Source organism: Staurois parvus, unplaced genomic scaffold, assembly GCF_062004578.1.
Source record: "Staurois parvus isolate SC_StPar_1 unplaced genomic scaffold, SC_StPar_1.0 ptg000176l, whole genome shotgun sequence".
NCBI lineage: Eukaryota > Metazoa > Chordata > Amphibia > Anura > Ranidae > Staurois > Staurois parvus.
Window position 1 is genome coordinate 2,090,655 of NW_028317972.1, and position 13,448 is coordinate 2,104,102.

The 13,448-nt window shown below is 41.8% G+C and overlaps 1 protein-coding gene across 1 annotated transcript in view; it reads right to left on the minus strand.

The window, feature by feature from the left end:
* ADAMTSL2 (ADAMTS like 2) overlaps nt 1-13,448 on the minus strand; it is a 151,744-nt gene that overhangs the window by 117,270 nt on the left and 21,026 nt on the right. The window contains exon 3 of the mRNA XM_089677047.1: nt 2,612-2,730. Within this exon, the coding sequence (XP_089533173.1) occupies nt 2,612-2,728 (117 nt within the window). The 5' untranslated portion in view covers nt 2,729-2,730. The remainder of the gene's footprint in view (nt 1-2,611; nt 2,731-13,448) is intronic.

Genomic DNA, 13,448 nt, shown 5'->3' on the forward strand with positions numbered 1-13,448 from the left:
GCTAAATGTAAGTCACAAAAGATGAGTAGGGAAAAAAATGTCAATGACCTCCACCTGTAAAACAATTCCTGTTTTGGGGGTCCTCTCATTGTTGCCCATGTAGTGCACCTGTTGTTAATTTCATTAACACCAAAGCAGCTGAAACTGATTGATAACCCCCTCTGCTACTTAACTGACCAGATCAATATCCCAGGAGTCTAATTGACTTGATGCTATATTCTGATTAAAAAGTGTTCCTTTATTATTTTTCAACAGTGTATATTGTCTCTACCACACTCTGGGGGCTTTATATGAGATGCCAATCAACTTCCCCTTATATTTTTAGATGTTGGGAGGAAACCACAGAAACATAAGGAAACATGCAAACTCCATGTAAATGGTTGCCTGCTGGAATTAAAACTCGGGACCCTAGTGCAGCAAGGTAAAGGTGATACTTTTTAGAACTTTGCCAATTTTTTTTTTCTACTTCCCTCAAAATTGTATAATTAATTTTTTTAAATGCAGTGAAACAAAAGCCATTAATTTACAAATCTTTATAAAAAAAAGGCCTTATTATGTTTAAAAATGTTCCATCTAAGCAATGGCTGGAGTATATGTACAAGTACAGTGGGGATCGAAAGTTTGGGCACCCCAGCTAAAAATTTGTATTAATGTGCATAAAGAAGCCAAGGAAAGATGGAAAAATCTCCAAAAGGCATCAAATTACAGATTAGACATTCTTATAATATGTCAACAAAAGTTAGATTTTATTTCCATCATTTACACTTTCAAAATAACACAAAACAAAAAAATGGCGACTGCAAAAGTTTGGGCACCCTGCAGAATTTATAGCATGCACTGCCCCCTTTGCAAAGCTGAGACCTGCCAGTGTCATGGATTGTTCTCAATCATCGTCTGGGAAGACCAGGTGATGTCAATCTCAAAGGTTTTAAATGCCCAGACTCATCTGACCTTGCCCCAACAATCAGCACCATGGGTTCTTCTAAGCAGTTGTCTAGAAAACTGAAACTGAAAATAGTTGACGCTCACAAAGCTGGAGAAGGCTATAAGAAGATAGCAAAGCGTTTTCAGATGTCAATATCCTCTGTTCGGAATGTAATTAAGAAATGGCAGTCATCAGGAACAGTGGAAGTTAAAGCAAGATCTGGAAGACCAAGAAAAATATCAGACAGAACAGCTTGCAGGATTGTGAGAAAAACAATTCAAAACCCACGTTTGACTGCACGATCCCTCCAGAAAGATCTGGCAGACACTGGAGTTGTGGTACACTATTCCACTATAAAGAGATACTTGTACAAATATGGTCTTCATGGAAGAGTAATCAGAAGAAAACCTCTTCTACGTCCTCACCACAAAAAACATCGTTTGAACTTTGCAAATGAACATATAGACAAGCCTGATGCATTTTGGAAACAAGTTTTGTGGATCGATGAGGTTAAAATTGAACTTTTTGGCCGGAATGAGCAAAGGTACGTTTGGAGAAGAAGAGGCACAGAATTTAATGAAAAGAACCTCTGTCCAACTGTTAAGCATGGGGTTGGATCAATCATGCTTTGGGGTTGTGTAGCAGCCAGTGGCACAGGGAACATCTCACGAGTAGAAGGAAAAATGGATTCAATAAAATTTCAGCCAATTTTGGATGGTAACTTGATGCCATCTGTGAAAAAGCTGAAGTTAAAGAGAGGATTGCTTCTACAAATGGATAATGATCCTAAACACACCTCGAAATCCACGGGGGATTACATCAAGAGGCATAAACTGAAGGTTTTGCCATGGCCTTCACAATCTCCTGACCTCAACATAATTGAAAATCTATGGATAGACCTTAAAAGAGCAGTGCGTGACAGACAGCCCAGAGATCTCAAAGAACTGGAAGACTTTTGTAAGGAACAATGGGCAAAGATACCTTAAACAAGAATTGAAAGACTCTTGTCTGGCTACAAAAAGCGTTTACAAGCTGTGATACTTGCCAAAGGGGGCAGTACAAGATATTAACTCTGCAGGGTGCCCAAACTTTTGCAAACGCCATTTTTTTGTTTTCTGTTATTTTGAAAGTGCAAATGATGGAAATAAAATCTAACTTTTGTTGACATATTATAAGAATGTCTAATCTGTAATTTGATGCCTTTTGGAGATTTTTCCATCTTTTCTTGGCTTCTTTATGCACATTAATACAAATTTTTAGCTGGGGTGCCCAAACTTTCGATCCCCACTGTATATGTGTTCACTCCTTCCTACTTCAGGAATGAGCCCTGCCACACCATGTAACCAAGTCAGCTTCATATCCATCTAACCCCCAATAATATCCAAAAAAGGTCCAGGAGTTTGTCTAAAAAAAAAACAAATATTCAGATTGGACCATTGAACTACAATTTTACCCCCTTGCTATAAGAAGTCAAGGTGCACTTTTTTTATGAAAACTGGGCCACCCTTTTTCCTAATCTCTCCCCACTAGCATAGTATGAATTAGAAACCTCTCAGAGGAGGGTAACAAAGGTAAAAGCTTAGGCCCCACCCACTGAAGAGCTGTAAGCAACTTCTGTACTTCCTATGTGGTCAATCAATTCCGACATCAGTGCTGCACTCATTGATTGTGCAAACAAGTGCTTACCTGTGTTATAGAGAAAGTGACATTTCCCAATATAATAAGCAGAGGTATCAACCCCCGGTTCAGGTTTTTCCGGATAATAAATAGGAATAGTTGTCTGTTTACTGGGGAAATGCTCATTTCTAGAAGACAGAAACAAAAAGCAATTTTTCCTTTAGGACTCTCCAGCAGGCTTCATATTTTTGGATTTTTCAGTTTAGTTAATAAATCATTACACTATTTAAATTTCATATTCTTGTCATTTAATGATGCAATTTCATTTCAGTTTGAAGCCTAAAAAAGGATTACCTATCACCCCATACAGCACACATCAGTTTGTAACCTGGATTCCACAGAATCTCCATCACCCTGCTCCTGTAACAAGCTCACTGCCTCTCCAATGAGTCTCTGTGAACTTTACCACACATGTTACAATCTGATTGTACAAACAACTATATAGTGCTACGCCCTGTATGAGTGGAAAAAATTGATTTTATATTTTAGATGGTCCTCATATAACACAGGTTTGGTACATATAAGGGAGATTTTACAGATACTGTATTGTCAGGCTGTACATGTATGGTAAGCAGATAAGAAGACTGTCTTGTATAAAAGATGGAAATCTACACATTTGACTGTAAGAACAATATAACAGGTAAGGTACTTGCAAGGCTGAAGAGCTCTGCTTTGTATCTGTGCTACATTTCCAAGATTGATATTTAAAAGAAAATTAATAATAGTTTTTTTAATTGTTAGTGATATTAATGTAACCCATTGAAATGGCATTAGATGCAGTACTTTAAAATGAACATTAGATCGCGGCGACCTGCTATTCAGGGTCATTCACATTGGCAGAACAGCCCTCTGGAACTTGTATGCTGAACAACAGGACTAGAATGGTGAGCAGAGCGCTCATCTACCAGATAATTTGGACCACTACAAGCTGCCGAACCATATTGATCGAGTGAGAGAGTTCCAAGTATCCACTTATCAAGTGAACACTGACAGTTTCATCACCCCAGCTATCCACTTGCATATACTGTAGTTGTGAACATTACATATAGTTGTCTCAAGTTGCTGCCTAGTTCTCCCAACCACTCCTGTTGGGAAACATCTGCATCACAGTCTCATTATACAAGCTGACCACAGGACATACAATTAGATGTCAGAACATAGCAGTGCAAACTGAAACAACAAGCTCCCTTTTCCAGCAGATAGCAGGATCCATATTACTTTTGCCCTTGGCCTTTGACATCCAGAGAGAGGTATCCTTGCCCAAAGACATTTATGCCAATTATTACCTTTCACCGCTTCAAGTCTGCCTTTTATCTAGGACTTTAAAGGGGACCCTACATTAATTCACTATCAGCACAAGGAAAAGTGTTAAATCCCACTTATCTTCCTCATTATTTCTGTGTTACTAGTTTGAGGAATTATTATTTACACCCTAATTCAGCCTCATTCCAACTGGGCCCTAACAAGTGTGCAGAAGACTATTTATAGTAATATTAAAGGGAGATTGGTCAATTACAAATGAGAGCTGTCAGGCTCCGCCCAACGGGATCTCTAGTGGTCCACGGCACGGGGTTTCCCAGGACGCGGAGTCTAAGTCCCAGTCTGCCTTTTCACCAGGGCCCCTGATGGTGGGGATGGACTTGGTGCAAGACTGAAACCAGGTCGCGTCCCTGGGCACCCCCGGCGGTGGCAGAGGGGTCCCGCTGAGGGTATGTGCCCGGGTTGAGCCTGCTGTGAAGGGGATGACAGATCCCGATCCGAGCTGGATGGATGGGATGACAGATCCCGATCCGAGCGGGATGGATGGGCAACTATCAGGAGTAGTCGAGGTCAGACTAGCCGGGTCGGTATTGTGCGGGCAGCGTGGTACAGGGGGAGTAAGCGGAGAATGGTCGGGGTCACAAGCCAGGTTCAGCAGGTAGCGGGCAGCGCGGTACAGAGGGTCAGGCAGAAGGATGGTCAGGGATGAGCCGGGGTCAGAGCAGGAGAAGGTCAGCATAAACAGAACAGGCAGAGTTTGGCAACAAGGAAGCGTACTTACAGGACAGGAACAAGACCTTGCGGCAACTTGGAGATGCACAGGGCAGCTTTAAATAGAGCGCCCTGCTCTCCCATTGGTGCGGCCGCGATCGCTACTGTGCATGCGCGGCCGCCGCGATCGCCGAGGACTCTGCGCTCGCCGGCTGGGACGGATCGGCGGTCTGCGCATGCGCGCACCGCCAAGGACCCGGGATCCCTGACAAGAGCTCTCTTCACTTCACAGTTAAACCTTGTCGTCTAATTCTGAGGACCCACACTGAGCCTAAATGTTTGATAGTTGTTTCTTTTGTTCATTGGGGATTCAATAGTCTCCTTAGACTTGAGGCATTGGATTGTTTCTGAAAACAGGCCTGCTACAGTTACAGGTATTTCATTGTGAATGTTGTTATTTTTTCTTAAAATTGAGTATCTTTGCTACATATACCTATGTTATCCTGTTCTTTTTTACCAAGTTATATTCAATGCCAATAAAAACTTCATATTGATTCATACTACTTTGTGTGTGAGTTCATTTTACAGGTGTGGATTATTGTGGGAACAAGAGCACGATGGTGTCAGCAGAGCTAGGGCTTTCAAAAGGTAGTCCGGATTGACAGGGAACACAAAAGAACTTACTAAGCAACCCTTAAGGGGGTAGTACTACATTGAAAAGGAGTGATGCTGTGGAAATTATGTCCTAAAAGCAACAGAAGAGCAAAGAACTAGTGACCAATATTTGCCTGTGATTTCCTTGCTTCTGATCTATTCCCCATTACTGACTTACCATGCCTTAGGGCTTTGCATTGTCATGTCAGAGGTGCACTTCTGAAGACTGGTGATCTGATGACTGGTGAAATCATATTTAGGAAGGAGAGGTGGGGTAAGCACAAATTTATGGAATGAACAAAGCAGAAACAGAGAGATTCCTGTTTTGAAGGTCCTCAGCCACAGCTTTCTCTCCAGAGCAGAATAGTGAGCAGTACAGTAGTGATATTTTGTAGCAGGGGAGCACAATTGCTCTTTAACCCGTTGCTACCTGGCACTCAGGTGGCTCCCTTAATCTGGTGGAGTACTAAGAACATGGGGCCCCTAGTATCCCGGCACTGGTCAGTCAGAAAACACATGTAAAGCAACTCAGCCTGATATAACTAGCACTTCTCTAAATGTACACCTGTACTAGGATTAGATGGCAATAGACTCCATTGTGACCCCAAGGCAAAGGGCCATTTCTAGAAGTTGTTCCCATATAGATTAGAGGAAAGAGTAGTCCACACGAAAAAGTGCCTTTTCAACAGTTTACTAAATTAATGATGTAAAGTACTGTACAAGTCAGCCTCCCATGAGGGGCAACAGCACACAGCTTTAAGGCTGCTAACAGTCCATAGTAGAGTTCAGAGAGAATATAGATGAGAGGAGAGGCTATACCTACAGGAGGGGTGTCCCTGAGTCCAGCATCGCCAAACAAGGGGATGTGAGTAGTCCCATGTAAAGTCCTCTTGCACCATCCAGTTCTCCACCAAGGAGGAAGCACATCTCTAAAAGCCTTGTGACTACATCCTGGGCCTTGATGGTCCAACACCACAGGGAATACAGGAGACTGCTTCTACCAGTAATTGCTACTTCTTTACCAGCTTTTTGACAAGTAATATATCACCTCTTTCCCATGGTGCCCCTCTCATATTAGGGGCAGGACTGCCACCTAACCCACGGTTCATCGCATGTGATTCACACAGGAATGGCACCGCATTCCAGTGCAAATCACATGCGATTTGTGTGCTCTGAGATTGGAGCCATACATTTTGTATGACTCAAATCGCAGTGCACCCACACCAAAAAGGTGCAGGACCCCTTTTTGGTCCGTACTAGAATCGGATTGCATGGGTATTCACACTTATGTGATCCAATTCTGGACATTGCACCACATTTTGCGGACCGATTTTGAGGTGTTGGTAACTTACCATACACACCCGCAGTGGTTAGAATTAGAGATGAGCGAATTATTCAAAAATTCGATTCGGCTGATTCGCCGAATTTGAGGAAGAAATTTGATTCGATGCGAATTAATTCGCTACGAATTTAACTTATTAAAAGGGTTTCTAGGCTTCAGAGAGCCTTTAAATTAGTGCAGAACACTGTACCTTTAATTTAAATGCCCTTGGAGATGAGGAAGGAGAAGGAGAAGGATGAGAAGAAGGAGAAGGAGAAGGATGAGAAGAAGGAGAAGGAGAAGGATGAGAAGAAGGAGAAGGAGAAGGATGAGAAGAAGGAGAAGGAGAAGGATGAGAAGAAGGAGAAGGATGAGAAGAAGGAGAAGGATGAGAAGAAGGAGAAGGAGAAGGATGAAAAGAAGGAGAAGGAGAAGGATGAGAAGAAGGAGAAGGATGAGAAGAAGGAGAAGGAGAAGGATGAGAAGAAGGAGAAGGAGAAGGATGAGAAGAAGGAGAAGGAGAAGGATGAGAAGAAGGAGAAGGATGAGAAGAAGGAGAAGGATGAGAAGAAGGAGAAGGAGAAGGATGAGAAGAAGGAGAAGGATGAGAAGAAGGAGAAGGAGAAGGATGAGAAGAAGGAGAAGGATGAGAAGAAGGAGAAGGATGAGAAGAAGGAGAAGGAGAAGGATGAGAAGAAGGAGAAGGATGAGAAGAAGGAGAAGGATGAGAAGAAGGAGAAGGATGAGAAGAAGGATGAGAAGAAGGAGAAGGATGAGAAGAAGGAGAAGGATGAGAAGAAGAAGAAGGATGAGAAGAAGGAGAAGGATGAGAAGAAGGATGAGAAGAAGGAGAAGGATGAGAAGAAGGATGAGAAGAAGGAGAAGGATGAGAAGAAGGAGAAGGATGAGAAGAAGGAGAAGGAGAAGGATGAGAAGATGGAGAAGGATGAGAAGAAGGAGAAGGATGAGAAGAAGGAGAAGGATGAGAAGAAGGAGAAGGAGAAGGATGAGAAGAAGGAGAAGGAGAAGGATGAGAAGAAGGAGAAGGAGAAGGATGAGAAGAAGGAGAAGGAGAAGGATGAGAAGAAGGAGAAGGATGAGAAGAAGGAGAAGGAGAAGGATGAGAAGAAGGAGAAGGATGAGAAGAAGGAGAAGGATGAGAAGAAGGATGAGAAGAAGGAGAAGGATGAGAAGAAGGAGAAGGATGAGAAGAAGGAGAAGGAAACAAATAGATACAATGTTTCAACCGCTGTATGGAGGGAATGTCACAGAACTGTCAGAAATAGGCTATTTCTGACAGTTCTGTGACATTCCCTCCATACAGCGGTTGAAACATTGTATCTATTTGTTTCCATTTATGTTGAAACCGCTGTATGGAGTGAATGTCACAGAGCTGTCAGAAATAGGCTATTTCTGACAGTTCTGTGACATTCACTCCATACAGCGGTTGAAACATTGTATCTATTTGTTTCCATAAATGGAAACAAATAGATGCAATGTTTCAACCGCTGTATGGAGGGAATGTCACAGAACTGTCAGAAATAGCGGAGCTCTGCAGATACACTTAGCGGAGCTCTGCAGATAGATACAGCGGTTGAAACATAGGCTATGTTTCAACCGCTGTATGGAGTGAATGTCAAAGAACTGTCAGAAATAGGCTATTTCTGACAGTTCTCTGACATTCACTCCATACAGCGGTTGAAACATAGCCTATGTTTCAACCGCTGTATCTATCTGCAGAGCTCCGCTAAGTGTATCTGCAGAGCTCCGCTATTTCTGACAGTTCTGTGACATTCCCTCCATACAGCGGTTGAAACATTGTATCTATTTGTTTCCATTTATGGAAACAAATAGATACAATGTTTCAGCCGCTGTATGGAGGGAATGTCACAGAACTGTCAGAAATAGGCTATTTCTGACAGTTCTGTGACATTCCCTCCATACAGCGGTTGAAACATTGTATCTATTTGTTTCCATTTATGGAAACAAATAGATACAATGTTTCAACAGCTGTATGGAGGGAATGTCACAGAACTGTCAGAAATAGGCTATTTCTGACAGTTCTGTGACATTCCCTCCATACAGCGGTTGAAACATTGTATCTATTTGTTTCCATTTATGGAAACAAATAGATACAATGTTTCAACCGCTGTATGGAGGGAATGTCACAGAACTGTCAGAAATAGCGGAGCTCTGCAGATACACTTAGCGGAGCTCTGCAGATACACTTTTTGCCGGCTTGGAATTCTTCTTATTTTCATCCTTCTTCTTCTTCTTCTTCTTCATCCTCATCCTCATCTTCTTCTTCTTCTGAGGATGAGGATGAGGATGAAGAAGAAGAAGAAGTAGGATGAAAATAAGAAGAATTCCAAGCCGGCAAAAAGTGTATCTGCAGAGCTCCTCTAAGTGTATCTGCAGAATAGAGGAGCTCTGCAGATACACTTTTTGCCGGCTTGGAATTCTTCTTATTTTCATCCTACTTCTTCTTCTTCTTCTTCTTCTTCATCCTCATCCTCAGAAGAAGAAGAAGAGGATGAGGATGAGGATGAAGAGGAAGAAGAAGAAGAAGAAGAAGTAGGATGAAAATAAGAAGAATTCCAAGCCGGCAAAAAGTGTATCTGCAGAGCTCCTCTATTCTACAGATACACTTAGAGGAGCTCTGCAGATACACTTTTTGCCGGCTTGGAATTCTTCTTATTTTCATCCTACTTCTTCTTCTTCTTCTTCATCCTCATCCTCAGAAGAAGAGGATGAGGATGAGGATGAAGAGGAAGAAGAAGAAGAAGAAGAAGTAGGATGAAAATAAGAAGAATTCCAAGCCGGCAAAAAGTGTATCTGCAGAGCTCCTCTAAGTGTATCTGCAGAATAGAGGAGCTCTGCAGATACACTTTTTGCCGGCTTGGAATTCTTCTTATTTTCATCCTACTTCTTCTTCTTCATCCTCATCCTCAGAAGAAGAAGAAGAGGATGAGGATGAGGATGAAGAGGAAGAAGAAGAAGAAGTAGGATGAAAATAAGAAGAATTTCAAGCCGGCAAAAAGTGTATCTGCAGAGCTCCTCTATTCTGCAGATACACTTAGAGGAGCTCTGCAGATACACTTTTTGCCGGCTTGGAATTCTTCTTATTTTCATCCTACTTCTTCTTCTTCTTCTTCATCCTCATCCTCAGAAGAAGAAGAAGAGGATGAGGATGAAGAGGAAGAAGAAGAAGAAGTAGGATGAAATTAAGAAGAATTCCAAGCCGGCAAAAAGTGTATCTGCAGAGCTCCTCTATTCTGCAGATACACTTAGAGGAGCTCTGCAGATACACTTTTTGCCGGCTTGGAATTCTTCTTATTTTCATCCTACTTCTTCTTCTTCTTCTTCATCCTCATCCTCTTCTTCTTCTTCTGAGGATGAGGATGAAGAAGAAGAAGAAGAAGTAGGATGAAAATAAGAATAATTCCAAACCGGCAAAAAGTGTATCTGCAGAGTTCCTCTATTTCTGACAGTTCTCTGACTTTCACATTTACAGCGGTTGAAACATTGTATCTGTTTCCGAATAAAAACATCTGTATCCTAAATGGAAACAAATAGATACAATGTTTCAACCGCTGTACATGTGAAGGAACTGTCAGAGAACTGTCAGAAATAGCGGAGCTCTCTGCAGGGACACTTTAGCCGACTGATCGGGAAAAATCCGATTCGCGCACCCGAAGTAGGCTAATATTCGGATTCGACGCGAATTGAATTTTTCCTGAAATTCGAATCGAATTCCACTTCGCCTGGTTCGATTCGCTCATCTCTAGTTAGAATGAAAGGGGTGCGATTCAGATGCGGTGCGGAATTTGCACAGAAAACGCTGCGTATTCTGCAGTGTGAACCCAGGCTAAATCCTAAAAGACTAGCAGTCAGAGGTGGCAGTGTTTGATTTAGATCTTACACTGCAGATAAACATCTATTAAGGAACAAGAGTGCCTAGGCACTGGAAGTGCACAACTATCTTTAAGGAAGAATTCTAGCCACAAAAGAAATGTCTTGTATTTCTAGTAGATAAGGATTATGGTTTAGGAATTTATTCATCAATCACAACAGTCCTGGCTGTCAAATATCTGAGAAATGAGACCTAAAGCCCCGTACACACAAGCCAAATATTGGCCAAAATCAGCCGGCACAGTATATACCAACCAACATTCAGCCCATGTTTATAGGTCCTTGTTTGACAGAAGCCAATCTCACAGCCAACTCCTAACGAACGACCTTGCTGTAAAATCAGGAGCCTATTGCCATCCAATCAGCACTCTCAGGCAATGGCTGTGAGCGCTGACCAGTGTCTTCTGGTAGGGGGGTAGCTCAGCAGAGAAATGCCTGTATTAACATCACATTGTTAGTACAGAGACCTCCTCGTGAGCTTCTCAGTGTGTACCAGGTTTAACACTGACAGTGATGTCACTGAGAGAGTTATAGATGCCATGTTGGATCAGTATATGCAGCAGTAAAAGAGGTCATGCCACGCACTCAGTCCCAGTCCTTGTTAGGTAATATCTCTCTTTTAGACTCTTTCCAGTTCATTATGAATTCCAGAGACTTATTGAAACCAATAACAAGACTATAGAAGCAGCAATTTACGGAAATATGATAGAATACATCACTTATTTATTGATAAGTCACAAAAATTACAACAAAATGAAAAATATAAGTGGATAAAATAATAGGTTTATCTATCACGTTCTAGAGCTCACTGTATGCAAAGGAAAGAGATGGTGCTGATGTACACAATGGTAATGAAATTGCCCCAACCTCAAATTAATTGAAGAACAGACAAAACAAAGTGAAACAAAGCACCTGGATCTGATGCCTTAAATCTACATGTTCTAAAAGAAGTTAACTCCATAATTTCTAATTTCTAGACTAGATTATTGACTGGCTTGGTACCAGTGTGTTGGAGTAAGATCAATATGGTGTCAAGGGATCAAAGTCTTCACCGAGTAACTACAGACCTGTAAGTTTCCTTTCAATACATTTTTATTGAATAATTTTAGTTTAAGTGATTCAAATGCAACTGCTATCGTGTACATAAACCATGAAGTAGAGATTAACTGGAACAGTCATTTGCGGTTGTGCATTGGAACATACATCTATAGGTGCAAGCAAGCAATTTGTATGTCAAAGGAGAGATAACTGAAACAACAAAACGCATCAAGTCATTACTGCAGCAGAAGGACACAAGAATACTGTACACCCATTGCCGAGCGGCTGACAACAGTGAAAGAATAACAACATTTGAAATGCATAAAGTATATATTGGAATAAAAAAATATAGAACATATTATGATTCATCCCTGCGGAAGAGCCAATAATAAAAAAAAAAAGGGGGGGGGGAGAAGAAGTAGACAAGATAAGATCTAGAAGAGAACATCTAAAGCGCCTGGGTCTGGGTTGTGGGGCCACCAGAGTTAACGTGAAATTAAATTATCTATTGATATGGCCGGATGGGCATGTTGGATCCATTGAGTCCATGTTTTGATAATCTCTTGTGAGTGTCAAAGAGCATGCTAGAGTGTTTTTCGTTTACCAGGAAAAAGTCTGGACTTTGTCTGAAATTGTTGTTTACAGATCTTTGCTACAGTTTGTTTGGCTGCCAATAATACGTACGTAGCCAACTTGAACTGGTGTTTTGAAAGGCCTTGGGGTTTCAGGTGGAGAAGGACGTACAGAGGATCTCAAGGATCCCCAAGGAAAAGGACAAGTTAGTAGGGAGTGTAAGAGTTTAACCTCTTGGCGCAGGCCGCACGCAAATGTGCGGCCTCTCGGCGTCTGGGCCTTAACGCCGAGCGGCCGCACATTTGCGTGCAATTAAGAAAACCATGTGCTGAGAGCACGCACCCACACATGTCTGTTACTCACGGAAAGGTCCCGATCTCCTCTTGCAATCGGGACCTTTCCCGATCATGTGACTACTGTGACAGGGAATCACGGAGGTCACATGACCCTAAAACCCCACCCGCCTCCCGGCTTCTGAAACCCTTAAAAGGCCAGGAGGCGCAGGCGGAAAGGGGTTAAGGAACAGACCTGTAAGTTTAACATCTATAGTAGATACTTGAGGGTTTGATAAAGGATCACATATGTGAGTAGTTTCTGTTAGAAAACAATATTATAAGCAATAGACACCAGGGCGTCAATAAATACAGGAGTTGTAAAACAAGTCTGTTTTATGAGGAAATTAGAAAAAATGTAGCTGATGTATCAGTTAGAAAAAGACAATATGTAGAGTAGTGCTTAATGATTATACACTGAATGGTGTAAATTGTTAGTGGTGTAAACTGCTCAGTGTTCGGATTGTTAATTTCTAAATTGTTTATAAATTATATAGTGTGACAGTGAAAGGCCCTGCTGTTTTTCCCTTCTCCTAGTCCTTTTTTCCCCATTAGCTTCCCTTCCCACATACCTGATGTAATATGCTTATATGGGTCTGCTTATTCCCCTGTTTTTTCCTCTTCTTTATTGTACTAGTGTCCCTTTTTGTTTTCCATAGTTTTTTTCAAAAACTTTGGTCTTTCTATGCCGTTGAGCTTCAGAATGCCCCAGTGACATGCCATTGTCTTGTCATACTATAAGGAGATTTTTCTGAAATATTTTGTCAAAATTGTTGTTATGTTATGTATTCTCCGGTCTGTCTCTGAGTTGGCATGAATTCTATAAATTGACACTGTCTTGTACTTACTGGATGACTCTGTGGAGGAATTAATAAAAGCTTAAAATAAAAAATGTGATTGTAAGGCCCCTTTCAGACGGGGCAGACCCGCCAGTGGATCCATTTGCTCAGCAGAGAATCTCTCCGCTGATCCCTGCTATGCAAGCTGATGATAGGTCTGTGTCCGCTCCACTGCTGCAGAGGGGACACAGACACAGCCTGCTTTT